The sequence below is a fragment of the Dromaius novaehollandiae genome, chromosome 20 (genome assembly GCF_036370855.1).
Source record: "Dromaius novaehollandiae isolate bDroNov1 chromosome 20, bDroNov1.hap1, whole genome shotgun sequence".
NCBI lineage: Eukaryota > Metazoa > Chordata > Aves > Casuariiformes > Dromaiidae > Dromaius > Dromaius novaehollandiae.
In genome coordinates, this window is record NC_088117.1 from 2,267,129 (window position 1) to 2,289,164 (window position 22,036).

General features: G+C 55.4%; 2 protein-coding genes across 4 annotated transcripts; one reads left to right on the forward strand and one right to left on the reverse strand.

The window, feature by feature from the left end:
* Window positions 1–6: 6 nt before the first annotated feature.
* TMEM203 (transmembrane protein 203) lies at window positions 7–2,192 on the reverse strand. Its single transcript, XM_026106269.2, has one exon. The coding sequence runs from the start codon at window positions 1,957–1,959 to the stop codon at window positions 1,549–1,551; it is 411 nt and encodes a 136-aa protein (XP_025962054.2). The 5' UTR covers window positions 1,960–2,192; the 3' UTR covers window positions 7–1,548.
* NDOR1 (NADPH dependent diflavin oxidoreductase 1) lies at window positions 2,166–20,196 on the forward strand. 3 transcript variants are annotated; one of them, XM_026106254.2, is made up of 16 exons: window positions 2,166–2,279; window positions 3,766–3,900; window positions 4,391–4,468; window positions 5,009–5,106; window positions 5,913–6,011; window positions 6,477–6,578; window positions 7,126–7,332; window positions 7,942–8,063; window positions 9,940–10,160; window positions 10,540–10,647; window positions 11,536–11,650; window positions 12,669–12,815; window positions 13,339–13,437; window positions 13,551–13,669; window positions 16,344–16,438; window positions 19,971–20,196. In XM_026106254.2, the coding sequence occupies exons 2-16, from the start codon at window positions 3,766–3,768 to the stop codon at window positions 20,113–20,115; spliced, it is 1,890 nt and encodes a 629-aa protein (XP_025962039.2). In that variant the 5' UTR covers window positions 2,166–2,279; the 3' UTR covers window positions 20,116–20,196. The 3 variants fall into 3 exon arrangements, with proteins under 3 accessions (XP_025962039.2, XP_025962041.2, XP_025962040.2); XM_026106255.2 differs by lacking the exon at window positions 2,166–2,279 and adding an exon at window positions 3,328–3,669; XM_026106256.2 differs by lacking the exon at window positions 13,339–13,437.
* Window positions 20,197–22,036: the final 1,840 nt, after the last annotated feature.

Sequence of the window (22,036 nt, forward strand, 5' to 3'; positions counted from 1 at the left end):
ATAAACTTGGGAAATTGGTTCTTTCTTACCTGCATGCTTCCAAAAGGCTAAAAGCAAATACAAGTTACACAAGAGGCTAGGTAATTACCGATTTTCTAGATTTCAGATATGAAGCCGGAAAAAATCTGCTCAACGCAATTTGAGAAGCACCTGACTTTGTTAGATTACGATAAAGTCCTCCCCTGTGGCAATTCTCAACTTTCTTCAAGGCATCCTCTGCCAGTCACATTCCATCTCCTGAATTCCAGTGATGTATGCAGCCATTCTCCATTTCAAGATCCTATCTCCATGAAATGTAACCTGAGAGCAGCAGAGAACACGTGACGATACCAGGAGTTAGGTAGGTGGGGCAAAGACAGGGGTGGGTCACAGAGCACTGCTGAGGTTGGAAGGGAAGCCCACGACTGCTGGGAAATGTTTCTTGCAGCCATCATCATTATAGTACAGAGGTCTCTCAAATCCAGTGTCAAAAGGAGAAGGGTCCTCTGGACCTGGGCACCAAAGTAACATTCATTCTTTTCCTCACAGATAGATAAGGGATCTATAGTCCTGAATACCCTCACGGTAGGAGCTAAATGACACTAAAGTGTCTTTTGCATTAGCAGTTCCTTGTGAAACTCACGTTAACTTGCTTATCTCTAACTCCTCTAGAAAGACTAAACTACCCTCATTTAAGGTGGGTCATTTCTAGATATTGGAGGATAGCGTTTCACACCAAAGCTGTGATTCAGTGAAAACCCATCTTCAGAAGCAGCATCAGCTGTTCATACTTCTGTCCCTGTGCTTTGCCCTCCCAACACCCTTATAACTATATTTGAGGAATGGATCTGAAACACAAAGAAAAAGAATTACATATCTGTTCAAAAGCACACATCAGTTCCTTCTGACTCACGGCACGACCTCATGAAAAATCTTGCTGGCACACTGAAGGCATGAAGTATTGCTCAGGGAAGTGAGAGGAAAAACGGGAATATATTACACCAGTATTGTCACCGAAGAAAACACATTGTTAAAATCATGGCCTCAGACTGGTCGGGGCAAGCAAGATAACAGCTTCTTTGTTTAAGGCTAATAGCAGTTTGAGGCTTACAAGGATATCTACAACAAACAGCTAACCTCCAGATAATTCTTATTCTCCAGGCAGCAGTTTTAAGTACATAAACTTTCCAGGGAAAAAAGAGTTTTATAAATAAAACTACACTACCTGTACATTTTTATTTTAAATTAACTGGCATGTCAAACAGCGCTTGTATGTCAGGATATATTAACATTAACATCAAGAGCTGAGTGAACCTGAAATCAATGTTGCTGTATAAAAAGGTCTTCTGAAGAAATGCTAAGCTATACAACATAAGAACCTGGCTATTTACAAACCATTCCTCTCATAACACCAGACCTGCATAACCTAGCAACATCTATCACTCTGCACAAAAACAAAAAAAGGGCAAAAGCCCAGGGTAGCTAACTCAGAGCTCAGGACACCCCGGTGGCTCAGGCACAGCCCTACCCAGGGTAAGAGGCAGTCATTTGGGAGCCTTCCCCTCAGTATCAGTTCACCCGGCAGGCTCGGATCATGAGCAGCTGGAGGAGGATGAAGACGGGCGACATGATGAGTCCATACCACAGCTCCCGGGTGTGCTCCACCAGCTTCTGACACAGGAGCATCTCAAAAACAAACTTCAGGCTGAGGATGGTGAGGATCCAGAAGAGCCGCAGCACGGCCAGGCGCTTCTCCCCGTCCTGGAAGAGCCGCACGGAGACGATGGTGGTGAAGTAAGTGCTGAGGCCGTCGGCGGCGAAGAAGGGGATGAACACGGCCCACCAGGGGAGCGCCGAGCCCTCGCTGTCCACCTTCAGGACGAGGAGCACGGAGAAGACCAGCAGAGCCAGGACGTGCAGGAAGATCTCGAAGGTGGCGAAGCCCAGCCATTGCACCAGCTCCCGCAGGGAAAACAGCATCTTCCCGCGGCGCGGCCCGGCGCAGGGGCCACCGCGGGCACACGGGCCCTGCCCAGGGGACGCTCTCAGCGCTGCATGTCCTCAGGACCCCCCAGCCCCGGCCCCGGCCCCGGCCCCGGCCCGGCGCCGCTGCGCACCCGCGCCGCCCCTCAGCCCCAGCCCCGCTAGCAGGTCGTGCCAGCGCCGGCGCCGGCTGATGACGTCACCGGAAGCACCTCGCCAGGCGCGCAGTGGTTGCTGCGGCCCAACCGACAGGTCGCACCAGCACCGGCGCCGGCTGATGACGTTGACGGAAGCGGCAGCGGCGATGCCGGTACACGGTGGGTGCTGGGGCCCCGCCGCGGTTCGCGCCCTTCTCGGCGCCCCCCGGCTCCGTGGTGCGGGGCTGTGGCAGTCGCTGCCGGGGCCGCGCCGGGCCTTCCCCGCTCCTCGCTGTCTCTCCCCGGCTCCCACCGCCTCTCCGCTCGCAGGGCCCGGTACCGGGGTGCCCCCCAGCCGCGGACCCCCCTTCCCTCGGTGCCCCCGGCGCGCCCCCTCCCCCGCCCCGGGACGCCCCCCTTCCCCAGGGTGTCCCCTCCCGGGGGCGCCACCTTCCCCGGGGTGCCCCTTCTCCCGGCCCGCGGGAGCCCGCAGGCGGGGTGAGGGGTGGCCCAGGCTGCCGATGGGAGACCCTGGGGCTCCCCAGCCTGGGGCAGAGGCCCCCTGTGCAGGGTGGCTTCCATCCCCCGGGGAGCTCGGGCCCCTGTGGGCACTGGTTGTCCGCGGTAGAGTCTGCTGCCCGCTGCGAAAGGCAGCGCCCAGAGGGGCCCGAAGGCAGGGTGGTGGGGAACCTGCCTCTCCTCGGTGGGTGGTCGTGTCTGGAAGTGTGGCTGTGCACAGGGATGAATAGTCCTGTTCCTGGAGCTGAGCAGGCAGCGTGCATGTCCAGAAGGGTACTCAGGGTGTGCCAGCTCTTCTGGAAAAATCCGTATGGCTCTGGGCAAGGGGAAAGTCCCTTGGAGCTGCAGCCCCTCTGCAGGAATTGGTCTGTAGAAAGGCCAGTAGTGTTCCCTCCTTGGTTTTTACCTGCAGCTTTTCTAGAAGTGGTATATGTTCCCTGTAGGGGTGCTGTAAATTTGCAGCTCTGGCATCCAGCCTGGATGGATTTCCTCTGTGCTGTGATTTCCAGTCATACCTAGGGCTGCTGGGGGCAAGCAGCACAGGTGGCTTCTTCTCCTGCAGTTGAGAGCACTGTGTCTAGTCAAACTTTTCTCTGTTGCTGAGCTCCCAGGCTCTCCTCCCGCCTGCCTCACCTCCTCGGGTGGCAATTCTCACAGCATTAGGGGAAACGAATGTGTTAAAATGGGAAACATGGAAAGACAGATTTCAGGGATGTGCTGACCACAGCTGGGGAGGCCAGCTAAAATGAGCTAGGATGTGAATCACTGTCTCTGGATTTCATACCCCCAAGTCAGCCCCCTCCCTTTGCCGTGACAGCAAGGGTGAGCAGTGCAATACTGTCACTCCTGCTCCTACAGAAAAGGACGCTGCGGCGAAGAGGATGCCGCTCAATGCTGTCTGGGGATGGAAAGAGAGGCCAGGAACCTTGAATCCTGACACTTTCATTCAGTTATTAGACTGTCTCTGTCCTTGTTGTTTGCCAACGTATGCAGTGTCATTCCCCCAAAGTACACTTGAACAAACAGTTACCAGAACTCCTTCGAAGACTGGGTAGGTTTCAGGGTGACTCCTAGCCCAGAGCAGAGAGCAGGTCCAACTTTTTCTTGCCTTGTCTCTTGATGATTTCTGTGGTTCTTTCTCCTTCAGATGGCAGAACGGAAACTGCTCATTCTTTTTGGCAGCCAGACTGGGACAGCTGAAGACACAGCTGAGAGAATTGGCAGAGAAGCCAAACGACGCCACTTTCAGTGCAGAGTGGAGGCACTGGACAGCTATGACGTGGTGAGTGTGATGCAGAGAGGTGCTCCAGGCAGTTCTAGTCTTGCTCCATCTCTACTAATCCTATTTCTAGAGCTTGGGCATCCCCCACGCTTGCTGTGACCTCCTGTATTTCATCAGATCATGGCTCTGTGCCCTCCGTGAGGGCAGCTTGTGCTTAGCTCAGCTGAAAATGTGAAAACTGAGCAGTGACTCTTGGGATAGAATCACTGTTAGGTGACAGATGCCCAGCCTTATCCTGTGTTTCATCAGGCCCGGTTCCTACAAGGCAAGGAGCACCGAGGAGCTGTTGCTGCAGGCAGTGTGTGTGGGGAATGGATGCTGCTGCAGTGCTGTTAGAGGAGGATGCGCCACGCAGGGCTGTGGATTTATGCCGAGTGTAGTCTGTCTATGAACTGAATCTAATGCGAGCAGCTGGGTCTGGTTCGCTAGGGGCACGTGTTTGTAGGCTGCTGACCTTAGTACACCTTTCTGTGCTTGTCTGTGCCCACAGGCAAACCTCATCAATGAGCTGCTGGTGGTATTTGTGTGTGCAACCACCGGCCAGGGTGACCCACCTGACAACATGAAGGTAGGATACATTCTGGTCTATGTTGCTTTTATGTATCTGGTCCTGTGACTGGATTTACTCCTCTGAGCAGCTTGAGTTACAGTTTTTTTGGAGCTGGAGGCTTTGAAACAATACCAGCCATCCCTGCAGGGTAGCGTCAAGTGGATGTTTGCTCACTAAGTGGGACTGAGAAGCATCTCATGTTACTGGTGGAATGTGAACAGGAAAGCTGGTGAGATTTCAGCAGCTTAACAGCTAGAGGGGCCCCTGCTTTAGCAAGAGCCTCAGATTTGCGGAGACCTCACCGAGCATCACCTTTCTGGCAGGTAGCACTAGCAGCTAGCTCCAGGGATTGCTTTTGTAGAATAAGACGCTTTAAGGTGGTTACAGCCACTGGCTGACCAGACGTGCTCAGCAGAGGAAGCTGCCGGGCTGTGCTCCCTGCACTGTCAGGACTCAGCAGCAGGGCGGGAGGGACCCTGTGGAGGAGTGGAAGTGGGGGTCTCTGAGGGAAGGTGTCCTTGCTGCAGCAGTGTGACTCCCCAACCTGCTCCTTTGTAGATGTTCTGGCGGTTTCTGTTCCGGAAGAACCTGCCAGCCAGTTCCCTGTGCCAGATGGACTATGCTGTGCTGGGCCTCGGGGACTCCTCCTATCCCAAGTAAGCAGATCTCCTCGGCTCTTTGCCTGCCCTGCAACAGCAGCTCCTCGCAACTCTGGCTGCAAGCAGGATCCGAGTACCTGCGGAACGGAGGGGGCAGAGGGAGACAGAGTCTGGCTCTAGAGCAGCAGCTTGGACAAGGTGAAATTTCCACTATCCTTAAAAATCCTTGTGCTATGAGTCCATGTTCCTGCTACCCCCCGGAACTGGGCTGCTGCCTGTTTCTCTCCTCCCAACCCCTTCAAGCAGATGCTTTGCTGGAGTGTCTTAGACACTGTTGCCCGGCCAGGTACTACAGTCAAGTGGTATTCTCTTTGCATCCCAAGAAAGCCTGTGTGCAGTAGTTTCAGTGGGCCCAGGCAACAGGAGTCACCAAACACAGAGTTGTAGGTGGCATCCAATCCCAAAAGATTGCTCCTGTGTGCCCTGCAGGGCTGCTGTGAGATAGGGCAGGAGTGCCGTTGAGTGCTGCAGTGGAGTGGGAGGCTAGAGGGAAGGAAGTATTTTTTTTTGTCTGCAGTGCAAGCTGCCCTGAAAGGAAGCTGGATGCTGCTTCAGTCCCCCTGCTCGAGTCCTGAGGAGCCTGTTTTGCCCAGCAAGTGGCAGCCAGCTGCTTCTCTGAGCTGTCCCAGCACGGGCTGGGCTGGGCAGGGCATAGGGCCAGCTTGTGTGTGCTGCAACTGGCTGGACCTGCCTCTCTGCTGCTCCAGCGTGGTTCTGGGAGCATGTGCGGGCTCGTGTAACCGGTGTCTGCTGTCCTGTTGGAGGAGTGCTGCCCACTACAGCTGCAATTATTCTTTGCCCAGGTTTAATTTTGTTGCGAAGAAGCTGCACAAACGGGTGCTACAGCTTGGGGGCAGCCCTCTGTTGCCAGTGTCGTTGGGAGATGACCAGCATGACTTGGGGTAAGAGCCCAGTGTGGGCGGATGGCAAGAGGGAGAGCCCTGGGTCACATGTCAGAAGCTGTATTTGGGTTTGGGGTGTCAGTGATTGCAATTGCATGCTCTCAGTGGGTCAGCTGTTCTGTTCAGTTGTCAGTGGTTGTGGCCCAGAGGATGGGTGAGTGCTGAGAGCAGCTGAGAGGCAGATTTCCTCATCTGAATCTGGAAGGGGAACAGTGTGGAGTTACTGTCTGTGCTGGTAAAAGGGAGCAGAAGCAGGTTTTCCTGAGGGACAGTCTAGCATTGTCTGTGTGCAGCGGGAAACATCAGACTGGCAGGATGAAGGCACAGAGCCATAGTGGTACATGGCACCGCCGTGCCCTTCTGCCATGACAGCTCCAGTGCAGGCTGCAGGGGTAACAGCCTTTGAGTTTGGAGAGGTGGTGGGAGAATCACAGCTCTGCTGCAGCCTGGATCTCCCCCTTGCAGACCAGATGCAGTGGTTGATCCATGGCTCCTGGACTTATGGGACAAGATCCTTGCCTTGTATCCTCTCCCTCCTGGCCTTGAGATCATCAGTCCAGATGCACGGTGAGTGCAGAGAGTGAACAGAGGGTGTCGACAGCTTTCCAGCCCCACCAGGAGCTGGCTGGTGTGGAATGTCTTGCTTCCTTGGCTGTTCCCTGGGGTGGAGATATGCTCTTTTTTCACCAGGAAACCTCCCTGCACAGCTGTCAGTGTCTCAAGTATCCCTTAGACTTTGGCCTTGGGTGGTCCATCTTCTGCCTCTGGATGGGGTATTCTCTTGTGCCCTTGGTGTGTGCTAGCTGCCCTGGCAGGGTTCTGCCCACCTCACTGTCCCGATACGCCCCTGTACTCGGCAGGTTTGTGGAGAGCGTTTGCCTGGCCAGCTGAGGTCTGCCTGCTCTGACACCTTCAGGAGTGCCTCTCTCCTTCTTCTGGCAGTCCGGCTGCGTTGCGTTCTCTCACCACGTGTCAACTTCAAGGGTCAGGGACCATGGGTGGTGGATACTGTGGGATACGTCAGGTCCTCTCCCTGGCTCTAGCCTCTAGAGCTAAGACAGTAGAGGAGCTATGGCATGCAGGTAACTGTATTGCACTGCTGTCTTCCCCACAGCCTGCCCCCAAAATACACCCTGCACTACCTGGCTGAGGACTCCTCGTGCTCTGACGGCGACCTGCTCCAGCCAACAGCACCCAGGGCTGTTCCCTCTGAACTGCATCCCTTTGCTGCTCGGATGGTGTCCAATCAGCGAGTCACAGCAGAATCCCATTTCCAGGATGTCCGGCTCATTGAGTTTGATGTCACAGGCTCAGGGATCACGTGAGCATTTTCCTGGCTTCCCCCAAGTTTTGCTGTGTGGGAAGCTGCCTCCTCCTGCCACAGCTTGATGTGGGAGCTCTGCTGTCCTTCCCTGCTGATTTTTGGGGTTCTGGCCTTGCAGGATGTCTGGCTGACCTGAAGTGCCAGCTTGTTCTGTCCATCTGCGTTTGGGTTTCTGCACCTCCCCTGCTCGTTCCAGGTCCCTTGGCTTCTGCAGGACCCCTCTGCCCCTTTTGTTATGGGGAACGATCCGCTGCCTCCCAACCTGCCGCAGATCTGTGTTCATACTACTCTCGTGAAGGGGAGTCACGTACCCCATGGCTTCCTTCCCCTTCCACTCCCCTTCTTCAGCAATGTCCAAGGCTGCTGCCTATTTTCTGTGGTCGTGTCCCTGCTGTGCTGAATTTGGGGTATGGTGGGCTGTATGACACAGTGTGGGTTGTGCCCGTGGGCCAGCTGTCTTTGCCTTGTCAAGTCAAAGAACATCATGTTAGTGATGCTGCATTTTTGGCTAAGTTTTGGCCTCTGGTGGATACTGGTCAGGGTCCCAGTGCTCTGCCCGTGGGCCTGCCCTGTGGCTGTGCTCAACAGATCCTGCTGTATCTGCAGGTTCAGCGCCGGAGACGTGGTGATGATCCAGCCCCAGAACTCCCCTGAAGACGTGCAGCAGTTCTGCCAGCTCCTGCGCCTGGATCCAGACAGACACTTCGTGCTGAAGCCCTCGGAGCCTGGTAGGTCCTTCTGGCTGCTGCTTTCCCTTCCTACTGGGATGGGGCAGCCCACTGAGCTCTGGCCCAGCTTGGAGCTCCACTTTTCCTTTTAGACCTGGTAAATGAGGAGTTGGGAGTGACTGATGCATACAGAACATCCACCTGTCTTGCTATGCTGAGGGTCTCCTTCCCTCCCAGCTCTTTTGCCTGTGTGGATCCTGTGTTAGGGCCGACGCAGTTCATGGAAGGAAACCGGCTGTGTCTGGGCTGCACCCGTGCCTTGTGTCTCCACATCCCCCAGCCCAGAGCATGAAGGCCCCTCTCTTTTCCCAGGCCAAGACCCAAGCTGGGTTGCTCAGACTGCTGTCCTGTACCTGTGGTTCCTTGCTCTCGGTGTGTTGGTCTCCCCACTATACCTGTGCCCCGGAGACCTACTGCAGTTACTTCTGCAGCCACACACTGGCACCAGCAACTGGAGAAACCCTTTGGAGGCACCCACAACTCCCTTTCCAGGCACTGCCATGGCTCTGCCATGTGCCTGATGCCAGGAGAGTCCTCCCTTCTCTCCTCTCCCGAGTGCCCATCCCCTCCCTGGTCAGAGCACTGTCCAGACTGACTGGGAAATAGGATCCCATAGAGATCACAAAGAATTGAAGATGGCAGGAAGAGAGTGACTCACCATGATATCTACTGGAAAACTTCATTCCTTTCCCTCACCTCATGATGCTCTGACCTGTGCTCTGATATGCTCCCTCCTTTTCTGACTGCCTCCAGGAATGGGGGGGAACATAGCAGACATCTTCAGCATCGAACTCTTTTTGCCCATACAGGGAGAGCACATGAATCACTTGATACCGGTCTCCCTGGTGTGGTCTGTACCAAGAAAGGAGAAGTCCTGGACCTTGCAGAGGACACAGAGTAATCACCAGCTCCTCTGCTTGATGCCAGCTGAAGCTGGGCGGTGCTGTGAGGACCCTCTGATGGGCTTCTGTGGCCCAGGAAGTGTCCAAGCCACCAAGATAGGAAAGGACTTCTCTGTCTCCAAGATGCCAGAGCTCCATTCCCACTGTCTCTGAACGTTCTTGATTCCAATCTGTCCCAGCATTGCCACTCTGGCATTTCGACCCACCTGCAGGGATCTGCTTCTCTTGAAGGATCACAGATCTTGATTGATGCATCTCCAGATCAGCATGGAATCTGTCAGACCGTAAAACATGTTGGCGCATCAGTCTAGTTTAATTAGTCAGACGCCAAATTCAGGAGAGCGGTTCTTCAGTCCTAATTTAGGTAGCAGCACTCAGGGCTCTTTTCATCCTTCCTTTCCTAGTGTCTGCTGCTGCATGTAGAGATGTTCTCGGCACTCATACAATTTACAGCAGACATCTGCCACTTAATCTACAGTGACAGATGCTTTGAGACAGTGTGTCTTCCCTTCTCTCTCCTCCTTTTTCCTGTCCAGCAGTACTGGGATTTTGACCTAGCAAGCAAATCCAAGAGAAGTTCAGACTGTTCCTCATATTCTTGGGGGAAGTAGGAGACAAGGACAGGCCTGACACACAGGACACTGCTAGTTATTTCCAGTACAGTGTATTTGCACAAGGTGGAACCTGTACAGATGAGGCAGTGTCCAGAAGCACTTACATACAGTAAGGGACTGCTGCCTGTTTGACCCTGCCAAATTTCTCTGTCACAAGCCGGTGGGCTTGCAGGGATGGTGGTAGTTAAAGTCAGCTCCACCAGTACCTTCACGTGATGTGTGGGTGCTCCCAAACAGCAGGGCTGCCCTTGCTTTGGGCACCTGAGGAGTACCAGAGCCTACAGGGGCAGCAGGCAGGCAGTACTCAGACATCCTGCGTGGGTGCTGGCCCTGACCTCTCCCTGGTGCTTTGCCTTGCAGGCACAGCCCTCCCTCCCTTTTTGCCACAGCCCTGCACCATCCGGCACCTGGTTACCCATTACCTTGACATCTCCTGCGTGCCCCGGCGCTCCTTCTTCGAGCTCTTGTCCTCCTTCTCTCCGGATGAACTAGAGCGGGAGAAGCTGCAGGAGTTCAGCTCTGCACAGGGCCAGGAAGAACTGTACAGCTACTGTAACCGACCCCGCAGGACCACTCTGGAGGTAGGGCTGGGGGAGCACGGCAAGCCTACACAATGAGGACTGTGTCTTGGCATCAAGCACCAAGATGTTTATTGTCTGGGGAATTTAATTTAGTTCACCCATTTTCTGAAACTTCTGCTGATTGCCACTGGTGGTTAACACCTGCTCCAAATTCTTTGGCTCTGTGGTGTGCCCTGTGCTGCAGCTGGGGGATTGCTGTGTGCAGGACTCTGGGGACAAGGGGAGGGCACTGGGTGGTAAGTTGGTGCTTGGAAGTACCTGATATGGTACCTTCAGTCGAGTGGCATGGGCAGTGTGGGAAAGCAGTAGGGGGGAGCCTGTGGCATCCCGAAGAGCAGGTAGGGCTGCACCAGTTCTCATCTCTGCTTGGCTTTGCCAGGCCCTTTGGGATTTCCCTCACACCACGTGTGCCATTCCACCCGAGTATCTGCTGGACCTCATTCCTCGCATCAGACCTCGCGCCTTCTCCATCGCCTCCTCTTTGCTGGTAAGAGCTCAGTCATTCCAGACCTAACGTCAGGCACTGAACTGAGGTCCTGGCAGGCCCTGGCCTAACAGCTTGTGATGTGCATGCTGCAGATGTTGAGGATACGCTCCCAGACCCACAGCACACCCAGACACCCACTCTGCTGGGAGCCTGCAGCATGCTGACCTGCTGGGTGTTAACCCCTGTGCCCTGGCCAGCCTCTGACTTGGGACATTTGCCCTCCTGCAGCCCTGCAAGTGCTGGGGGCTGGCAAGGCATCCTACAGAGGCCTGGGGTCCTTGTCCTGTGGAGCTGTGGGATGTGCCATGGAGGCTGGGAGCGTCCCTGCGTGGTGTGGACATGGGAAGGCTGGGGTGGTGGTGTTTCCTGCTGCTGCCAGGAGGTGGCAGGGGGACCTGGGCCCGGTAGCCTGGCAGGCATCAGCCCAAGCACCCGCCGTGTTCTTCCTCCCCAGAGGCCTCTTGGGTTGGATTGTCTCTGCCTGCCTTTTCAGCTGTGCAGAGCCTTCCTGCAGCAGTGCTCCTCTGGAAAGTCCTTTTCCGCAGTGGAAAGGCTTTGGGCAAGGATGTACCCAGTTATATGTCCGAGCAGTCGTTTCAGGTTAGGTTCTCAGTGAGAAGTGGGCACCAGATCTGTTCCTGGAAGAGTCGCCGGACTTTTCTTGCAGAGCTGTGCTGTGTCTGGCCTGTCCCGCTCCCCTGGGACCTGCTCCCTGCCTGCAGGCTGGCACCTGTCACTAGTGGCTGGTGATGTGTGAGAAGTTGCCTTCTGCCCAGGGATGCTTTTTGGCCATTGGTTCTTGCTGCTCTGGTGCTCCACTGTAGCCTGTGTTACTTCTTTTTTTTTGGCCTGGATGTCTCATTTCTCATGGTTCCTGTCTGCACACAGGCTCACCCCAACCGGATCCAGATCCTCATGGCAGTAGTGCAATACAAGACGCGGCTCAGCAAACCCCGCCGTGGTCTCTGCTCTACCTGGTTGGCTTCCCTCAACCCGCAACATGGTAACAAATTGCTGGGACTATGTGGAGGGCTCTGTGCACTGCCACAAAGCACAGTGCTGATCCCATGGGACAATGGTGGAGCTCTGTGTTTGTTAGCCACGCACCAGAGCTGCCTGGACCTCAGGTGGAGCACCACTGCTTCAGGGAACTGGAGCAAAATAGCTGAGCAGGATGGCTGAACTCACAGTAGCTGTCCTTCCTCACTGCTCCCATGCTCTTCACAGAACAGCATTCCTGAGCCTCTCCCCAGCCTGCCCTGAGCACCATGCATTCCTGGTTTTCTCCCAGCTACTCGACCATCCTGCTCCCAGTGCTAGTGTGCCTTGCTGTCCCCACAGTTGGCTGCTCCTGGCATCCTGGAGCTAGAAGTGTTCTGGTTGTTGGATGCCTCCAGCCCCACAGCACCAGCTCTGTGAAGAAGCTGATTCCTTTGAGCACATCTGTCCTGTCCCCCTAAGCCTCTGTGTGCTGCTCTAATCACAAAACCTCTGCAGCTGGGTCCCTTGGCGAGTGCAATAAGCTCACAGGGTCTCCCTGCTGCAGGACAGCAGGTGATTGCTCTGTATGACTCCAGAGCATGACTGGGTCTTCTTAGAGTACCCAGATGGGTATCTTCACCTCTCCTCTGTCTCCCTTACACAAGAGCCAGGTAGAGATCTCTGCTTACTTCCACTGCTGTCTTTCATGGTGCCCAGTGTCTGTGTGAGGAGGGGGCTATCCTACAGCCCCAGTGCTGTGGCGCTTTTGCCTTACTCTGGGATTCACTCAAGCACTGTTCAGAGTGACAAAGCCCTTGCTGGGACAGCCGAAAGGCTTTTCACACACACAGTGTGCTGTAGTACCATGGGTGCCTTGGTGCTGGGGTGATGTTAAGCCAGGCACAGATTCCCAGAGCATTGGGGAATAGCTGGAGGCTGGCCTAGCTTTGGGCTGGCCTAAGCAGTGCCCTCTGCAGGGTGTGTTATGGGTGGCTTATGGATGCAGTGGAGTGATGCTAGTCAGTCTGTTTGTTTTGCAGGAGATGTCCGGGTACCTCTTTGGGTGAAGAAAGGAGGAATGAAGTTCCCAGTTGACCCTGACACCCCCGTGATCATGATTGGCCCTGGCACAGGAGTGGCACCTTTCCGAGCAGCAATACAGGAGCGTGTAGTACAGGGACGGAGAGGTGAGGGAGGATCTTTGTAGGGACTCCGGGCTGCCTCTTGCAGCAGGCAGGTTTGTTCAGCATACACAAAGGAAGGGCTGGGGGCTCCTGAGGCTTTGGACAGGCACGGGCTCTGCTGTGGTTAAGTGGGAGAAATCTCAGCTCAGCTGTGGCAGGACAGACCACAGGTATGTGTGCTCTGGAGGAGGCAAGGACTAGAGCCTGGTGTGTGCAAGCCATGTGGTTATTCACAGGCTGTGTTGCAGGGCTGTCCCTGGGGTCAGGGTAGGGCCTAGCATTGAGTTGCAAGCTGTGCAGAGGCTCTTTCTTGACTGACTGTGAGCAAAGAAGGGTTGTGGAGCTCATCATCTGCTGGACAAGGAATCAGTCCTTCACCTGCCCTTGTCCCATCCTCCTCTCCCCCAGCTCAGCTGCAGGTCTCAGCAGGAAGCTGAGAATGGGCTGACAGAGGTGAACATGCAACTCTGGGGCTGGCTGTCCCCGCTCTACGTACCCCACAGCTCTTGCTTGCCCCCCCCCACAGGGGACCTAAGATTGTCACAGGCCACCTGGCTTCGAGCTCATGTCGTTCTTGAGTCCTCCTGGCTCTTCCCCGGCCAGGGCTATCAGCCAGGAGCGTTAGGTGAGAGCTGGCCTTGGGGCCTTGCCTGTGGGTGCTGTGGACACCGGCATTCCCCAGCCCTCGTGGGGCATGCAGTCCGTCCCAGCATGGCCCTTTTGCTCTGCTCTCTGCAGGGAACTGCTTATTCTTTGGCTGCCGACAGAAATCCAAGGACTTCTACTGCCAGTTGGAGTGGGAAGAGCTGGTGACGAAGGGCTTCCTGATGCTTTTTACAGCCTTCTCCAGGGACCAGGTTAGTTCCCAGAGGAGGAGGGTGTACGTGGAAACGGCCTAGGCAGCACTAACAGGGCCCTGCCAATGTTTCTGGGCCCCTGAGCCCATTGGCGTGGCCTGCAAAGGGCCTGCTGGGGTGCAAGCCAGGGATCCCCACTAGGAGCACAGAGCCGCTGCCCAGCCGGGCATGGACTGGCTGAATTGAGCTGGGAAGGTCACTGGGACAGGCTGGCAAGTGCCAGAGCAGATAGGGTGTTAGTCAGCTTTGTTTGGCTGGAACACGTGAGTGATAAAAGGCTCCCAAGCCTCCCAGGAGGGGTCACCAGACAATACCCTTTTTCTGTTGAATGCCACCCTCCCAATTGTGTCCCTCTGACTGAGCGCTGGCTGAAGTTGAGCAGCTTGGCCTCCTGCCCCAGCCCTCGGTACCTCCATGCTAGCTCTCCCCAGCCATTCAGGAGAAACCTCCCCAGAGGTAAGAGCACCCCAACACCTCAGCCTCTCACTTTGCTCCCTCCCTTCTTTCCCAGGCTGTGTTTTCATGGGCAGCTCTCCCTCAGCCTCTTTCTTCCCTCTGGGCTGCAGGGTTTTTTCTGCTGCTTGAGAGGCTCAGTGAGCTCGGACTTTTTTGTTTCACTGCTTAGCCCTCTCCCTTGATGGTACTGAAAGCTCAGCCTGGCTTTGAAACAGAGATATCTGCCAAAAATGGTCAGTGAGAATCGGTATTTCCAGGTAACCTAACTGTACCAGTCCTTACTTCCTTGGTGTGTGCATGCATTGACTTTAAGCCAGCATCTGTTATCTGGTCACTTATAAAGCATGAGTTGAATCTCTCTGTAAAAGCTTTCCCACTCTTTGATTAACAAGAGCTGCATTGCTGAGGTTTGCTGGATGACTACTCTGCCTTTTTTTTCTGATGGTTCACACAGTGACAGGGGGACCTGCTGCTACCCCAGCCCCAGAGCCACCTTCTGCCCTCACAGACTCTGGAGGGACAGGACTCGTGTCTGTGTCCCCTGGCCTCACTGCTTTGCCTCCTTCATGGGGCAAAGCTGCTTGTCATGAGGGTCTTTTGCTATGGAGCCCTTGCAATACCGCACAGGGAGGTGAGTGGGAGTGCAGCCACACAGTGTGTACTGCATTAGGCAGGAGTGCTTGCTGTAGGCCTTGTACCTGCAATTCTGGGGGATGCCACAGATATTAAGCCATCGAGTACATCTTTTCAAAGAGCCTGGCAGGAGTTGTGATGCTCCATTGCTGAGGTCACCTCTGTAGTGACCTTCTGTCGCATCACTTCTGCCCCAGCGGTGCAGACTGATCCCTGCCTAATGTGACTGTTGCTCATTCTCAGCAGGATGCATTGGGGTTTAGCTGAGACACTGTGACCAGAGTTTGTCTTTTGGGGTGCTGTGGCTTCCAGGTAGCTGCAGGTCATTTAACGACCTGCTCGGAGCCCCAGCCTTATCGGCAGAGTCTCTCTCAGCACTTAGCTGATTAATGCTAATGATGCTGAAGCTGGGCTACTGACTGGCTGTGTTGGTGCTTGCAGTGGGCTTGTTTACCTTCTGCAGCTCCTGTGGCTGGAGTTGGATCAGCAGAGCTGTGCTCGGGGGTGACCTGGCTCTGTCCTTCTACATCACAACTGCTGTAGCTGTGTGGGACCAGCTGACTATGCAGTGACCAGTTCTTGTGACAGCCAGGGTTGGAGGCTGTTTGGGGTGTTGCCCACACACACCTCTGGACTAGCTCAGAGGGAGCCTGAAACCCAACAAAAGCCTTTTTGCCTTTGGGGCTAGACAGGAGGGGGAGGACATGGGGTGGAGGCTGTGCTTGCAGCTCAGCTCACCACTTTGCAGAGTCTGGCATGGTGGGACATGCAGCAGAAGGCCTGGCCTGCATCACAGTGTCACCTTTGTCACAGAGGAGCCGTCCAGGCCGGCAGTGAGTTCAAGCACGTTGGCAATGGTGTTCCTCTTGGGCAGAAGCCAGGGCTGTGGGCAGTTGGTTGGATGCTTAAAGCCTTGTAGATTAACCCTTTGGGAACTTCCCTCAGCTGGTCCGTACTATTCCAAAAGCCTCTTATATCCAGTCTCTCACCACAGTGAAGGGGCAGGGAATGGGACTGAGGCTGTTCCTTGAGGCTTCCTGCCCTTTCAAGCCCTTTCAGACCTCCAGCTAGTGCTAGGGCTGGGATTGGCATCAAAAAGGTTCACAGGGGGATCTCCCCACCCTTGTGCAGCCCTGGCACAGAAAGCCACAGAGCCTGGCTGCTTCTCTCCATGCTGGCAGAGGAGAGGAGCACTCCCAGGGGCACCCAGGCTCAGCCTTGCAAACCCTTGCTGTTCACCAGAGTTGGCAGCAGACAGGGAGCAGTGGAGGGATCTCTCTTCCAACAGCTGTTCAGGGGGCTTTCCCCACCAAAGCTCCCACCGCTGTACCCGTCTCCTGCTGCCTTGTCCCAGTACACCTGCCCGGGGGCCTCCGGATCCCCTCTGTGCAAGAGAATTGATTCAGCTGCTTCTCTGAGCATCTAGTGCCACCTGCTCTCCAAAGGGGCTGTACTTCCCTGAGCTCTTGGAAACGGCCCCTGGGAACAATTGGGCCGTGCTCCAAGGGCTGGGCAGGCGTGTGGGTGATGGGGATGCTCCCGGGGCTGGTGGAGCTGGTGGACTCAGCACTGCGTTTCCCTGCAGGAGGAGAAGGTGTATGTTCAGCACCGCATCCGAGAGAACCGAAAGCTGGTGTGGGAGCTGCTGAGTAGCAGGAACGCTCACGTCTACCTGGCCGGGTAAGTGCCTCGGGAGCACAGGTCTCCCCACAGGAACTGCACGTCGCTCAGGCTCTCTGGGAGCCTTTCTGTATCCCACCTCCCAGGAGGCTGGTTCAGCAGGGTAGAGCTGCACAGCCTCCAGAACAAGCACGCCCTGCACCCCTGCAGTCCTCTGTGGGGCTACAAGGCCCGGCGCCCCTCAGCATGGACCCTCAGAGCCCTGGACATAGCTGTTCCTGCAGTCAGGTTGGTTGTAGCTGCACTACATTCAGCCAGGCTGTCTTACAAATGGGGTTGGGGTGATCACTGGGGTGCACCTGAAAAGCTGGGGACAGTGGTTCTGGTGTGAAAATGAATGTTATGGAAGAGGCTGTGACACCAAAGGTACCTGATTGCCAAGACCCTGAGGGCTTCAGCTTGGTACATGGTAACTGAAGAGGCGCCACTCGGATTATAGGCTCCCTGGCTTCTGACCCACGGCAAATGTGAGTGTGGGAGAGCTCTGGCCACTCCTTGTACAGACCCTGTCTAGTGGGATTAGTGAAACTGGAGCAAAAGTTCGTGCAATTTCTGTGGCTGCTCAGGTGAGCAGGAGGCTTTTAAAGTGGTATGCAGCCAGGGCCTACGCCTCTATGCTGTAGCTTTTGAGCAATAACTTTTGGGATCCTTGGCGCATCCTGACTGTCTCTTAGCACCTGAGACTGCCTTCCTGGGACAGGCCTGGATGAGCCGCTTTGAACCGCAGCCTGCTTCCCTTGAGAACGTAGTCATTTGCTAAATGCTTTGCCTCTGCCTTGTGCTGGTTTGAAATTTCCAACTGTTGGCCAAGAAGTGGTGTCTGGCTGTTAGACTGGGGGCAGTCAGAGACGGAGGATCTGCAGCACCGTACCTGACTCTGCGGCTAATTCACTGGTCAAGTTCCTTAACTCATCTGCCTTAGTCCCTGCCAGTGTGGTGGGGAGGAGGCCTGCTTGCCTGCTGCCCAGGGCATGGCCACATGATTGTGAAATGCTTTGGGCTCCTTGAACTGGCAAGAAGTAGAGAATAGTGTTTGTCCTGCACCCCCGTGACCTGGAGAGCACTGTGCAAACCCCGAGCTATGCCTTCCTGCCAACATGAAGAGTTAATTGCAGGAAGCTTTTTCCTGTTTGCCCCACACAAGAGCAGGAACTTCCCTGCTGCCTCGCAGGGTGAGTCTGGCCTTGCTGCATTCCTGGGAGAAGGAGGTTTTTTGTTTACTACCCAGGAAGTGTAAAGGCCAGGCTGCCGACTGCTCCGTAACTCACTCCTGTGCTGCTGCCTGATCTGACATGCCTCATTGTGTCACAGGGCCTTCTAGAAGGCCTTATCCCAGACTTGTGGTTCCTACCTACAGATCTGGGATTCAGGTTTGATTTTCTCCATCAAGTTGCCCTAAGGACAACATGTGAGGGTTGTACCTCCACTCACAGCCCAAATGCCAAGACCGCATTTGTTGGGCAGTCGGTTGGGGGCCCAGGCATGGTGTCCTGGTGCTGCGCAGACCCGTGGGACCACCTGTGCCAGTCCAAATTCCTTGGCAGTCTGAGCACCCTTTTCCATGCTGTTTGCTACTTTCTGGTGCTGATTGCTGGAGGTGCTCTGGAATCTACCTAGAAATTTGAAATGATTTCTCCCTCTCAGAGTCTTGAAAAGAGCAGAGGATACATGGCTTCTCCTGTTTCAGGATTTTGGAGTAGCTGTGAGGATGGTATTTCTGGTGTCAAGGTTACCCTGAGACCCAGCTTGCTGGCCCTAGCATGGCCAACAGTCTTTGTCCCTCTCACTGAGGTGGCCCTCAGCCCTGATCAGGCAGATGGGATCTCAGAGCCTTGACCATCTCCCTTGGATGAGCAGGCTGTCCTGTTCCCAGCAGATGCTTTCCCACCCCTACTGAACAGATCGTTCCGTTTGTAAAGATGCCCAAGTTCATGGTAGTCCTGCTCCCTGGATTGCAGACATCTGCTGTAAACTTCTAGTGGGCCACCGGGCTTTCACAGTTTGCCAAATGGGAAGGTGCAGGGGGTTGACCTGAAAATGGCCTTTTTTCTTAGAAATAGTATTGACAGGTTCAGCTGCACTAGGAGAAAGATGACAAAACTGAATCTTGGGCTGCACATTCCTGAGAAATAGCCCTGGACCTTGTAGTGCAGTGTTCCTGCCTTCCCCGGGTCTTGTTGGCTGGGCCAGGATCTGGGGAGCCAGGGCTGTGTCTTGTCTTGAACTGTGCCCAGCTCATCTAGCCCATGGGCTAAAATGTTAAAAATACATCTTTGTTTCTGCAAAAGATAGATATTTGACATGTTCTCCATTGCAAGCCCAGCTACATTGGCTGCTACTTGCATATCAATGCCTGACTCAGGAACAATACAACCCTTCCAGAAAAAGAAAACCTGCTTTCTGTGTATTTTGGTACATTAATCAGCTTCAAATGAAAGTCAAAGTTCTGCCTTATTCTTGGGAAACAGCAAGGATTTTGCCAGGTGTTGGTGCCAATTGGAGCTGCCTGGGAATTTTTTCCTTAGATGTTTTTTGTTGCACAGTCAGTCCATCAAAATGAAACTCTCTCCAGGAAAAAGTCTGAATTTCTTTTTTCCCGTAAGAAATTGCATTTGGAATTGTTGAATCCCACTTGAGTATTTTCTACATAAGAACTCATGTTTACTTCATTTCTTTTGTTTTGAATTTTGAACTGGCTTTGCTTACAATTGTCAACATCAAAACAAGTCATTTCAGATTTGCTAAAAGGAGGCATTTAGATGGACTGAAACGGCTGCATTCTCAGCCTGCTCCTTCCCATCAGTCTTTTGTATCCGGCCCAGGACCAGGCATGTTTTCCATTGAGCATTTCCCATGGGATGAAAGAATAGTCTCCTGCCCTCCTGCAGATAAATTATGACATGTGCTTATTCCCTGTTTCAAATCACTGTCTGTGTCCATCTAACGATCCTGATGGGAAATGAGGCGAAATGTTGGCCACAGTTAAGGCTAACAAGCAAGGGTGCTCCTGGGTACCCAGGCCACCTCTTAGCCTGCAAATGCCAGCACTTAAAAACCGTGTGTGGATAACGGCACCACTCTCTAGGGAGTGGTGCTAGCTGCCTTTTGAACCCTGTCATTTATTCAGTGCCAGGGAGCCAGTGTTGCAGGCTGAGGCAGGTTCCCCTCGCCCTGGTTCAGCGGCAGCCTGTGCGGGCCAGGACGGGTGCTGGGGGTCCGGCCACGGTGACACAGCTGCCCCGCTGTGTGCCTGGCTTGCAGCAGGAGCCAGAGCTGCCGCCTCACCTCGTTGGGGCTGTGGGGTTGAATCCCAATGCCCGGGGCAGCAGAGCTGGAAGCAGCTGCTGGCCCAGCTCCTCAGCTCTCCCGCCTTGCTCGCAAGACGTGATGATGGCTTAGAGCGGGAGTAGCTGGTCGCCCTGCTCCTCTGGCCTGGAGCAGACAGAGCTGTTCTCCGAGGAGCACTGGGGATGCTGATGCAGCCCCAGTTTTCCTGCTTGCGCTGCATCGCAACACTTGCTCTCTCTTCCAGGAATGCCAAGCAGATGCCAGCAGCAGTGGCTGAAGCCCTGCAGTCGGTGTTGCAGTCAGAAGGTGGCCTGTCGCCCTCCGAAGCTGAGGAGTATTTCACAGCCCTGGAACGATCCCAGCGCTTCCAGTCTGAAACCTGGTCATAAACCTGGCTTCCAAGCCTTCCTCCTTCCTCCCTGCAAGCTGCGTGGGAGAGCCTGGGCCTGAATAAAGGAGGAGCAAAATGATCTGCCTCTGGCATCGTCCTTGGGCTGAGATTATCTGAGATAGGGCAAGGCCTAGCAGAGGAGGCAGATTTACCCAACCGGCTTTTCCCTGATGGCTGCAGGGCCAGGGTTCCTCTCGCCAGCCAAGTGGGCAGGGGGATCCCATCTTCCCCCCAGGCTCAGCCTGATTACTGCCGGCTGTGCTGATGAACAGGAGGAATGGTGACACTTTCACATTCACTGAGGCCACAGTCCCTGCAGGGTCACCACGTGCTGGACGTGGCTGATGCAGGCACCAAGAGCCCTCATCCATCCCGTCCTAGCAAGAGCAGAAAGCATCCCCCAGGAACTGCGCCTCCCCATTCAAAGGGGGACGGTGGGAGAGGAAGGCGCAGCAAGCACCGATTTGGTGTGGATTAAGTCCAGCTCCCCATGCCCTGACCCAACTGGAGCAGAGCCCAGACGTCTCTGCAGTGGGATGCTGCTGGCTGGTTCTTGGGTGGGACTGAGCTACCTTCCTGGGTGCTCTAGCTCATAGCGTCCCTATGCTGGGCGAACAGCGGGCATTGCTGGAGCTATGGCGGTGGCCTCTGTTTATGGTAGGACCTAAAGGAAATGAGCTGTTCCTTGGGAGTCTCTCCACCCTGGTATTAGTCAGCAGCAGCACTGCTTGCTGGAGGAGACTGCCTCGACGGACCTGTTCCCCATCTCCACTCACTGAGGCCAGCGGGGACAGGGAGAAGGAGGAAGGCTTCCATCCCTTTATCACACCTGCCAGTTCATCTTCCTGCATCTGCTCAAAGCTGAAGCCTGAGCTCCCCAATTACCAGGGACTGTTTCCATTAAGTTATCCCGTTCCCTGCGTTATCCTCAAGATTTGTGAGCTGCTGCTCTGCTGAGCCCGTCCTCTAGCTCATCCTGCCAACCAGCACCGATGCTGTGCTCTTCCTTCCCCGGGGTCCCGTGTGGCAGAGCAGAAGCTGCCTAGCGTGGCGGTCGGTGGTCCCTCTGCCAGCCTCGCCGTGGGTGCGTGCCTCTTCCCTTCTGCGGTGCGGGACAGCGGGGATCCCTGCCTCCCCCTGCACCACGCGAGGCTGGCGGGCTCTGGGGCCGGGTGCGGCAGCCGCTTCCAGCCAGGGCTGGATGAGCCGGCGTCCGCCCAGCCCTTTCCCTTCCAGCCTCAGCGCCGCGAGCAATCCCAGCCCTTCCCCTGCTGCAGCCTGTCCCACTGGGGCCAGTGCCACCACCTTCCTCACCCCATTCACCCAACTCCTTGCTGCTGTGTAAACAGCAATTAGGGCCCTCGGCGTGAGTCAGCCGGGAACAGTCCCTGGCAGCCAGGAGGGCTGGGAGCCGGGTGGGGTGAGCCGGGGCAGGAAGGGACAGTGGTGACACATCATGCCCATGACCCAGCCACTCTCCCATGCGCTGGATCACAGGGTCCTGTGTGGGGTGAGCAGCGCCGCAGGGCATTGCTAGAGCCGCGGCACTGGCGGATGGTTTTCTTGTAGCACCAAGGGGACGCGGGGTGTTCCTTGGGCCTCTCTCCACCCGGTTGCCTAGTCAGCAGTGCCTCGCTGCAAGGAATCGCCTTGACAGACCTGTCGCCCTTGCGTCCGCGGACCTGGGCCAGGGCGAGCAGGTTTCCCTGTGCCCTGGGGGGCCGATGCGGAGCTGAGACGCAGCGTCTCCAGCTGCACCGAGCCGTGCATTAGTCCTCACGCTGGTGGCAGTGTCCCCTTGCGTGCAGGCACGAAGCCAAGCTACGCTCTTCCTGCAAAGGCCTGCGAGTTGCTGGGGTCATCGGCCAGGTGGGGTGCGGCCAGCAGAGATCACCCAGCCCAGGAGGGCGCTGGGGGAG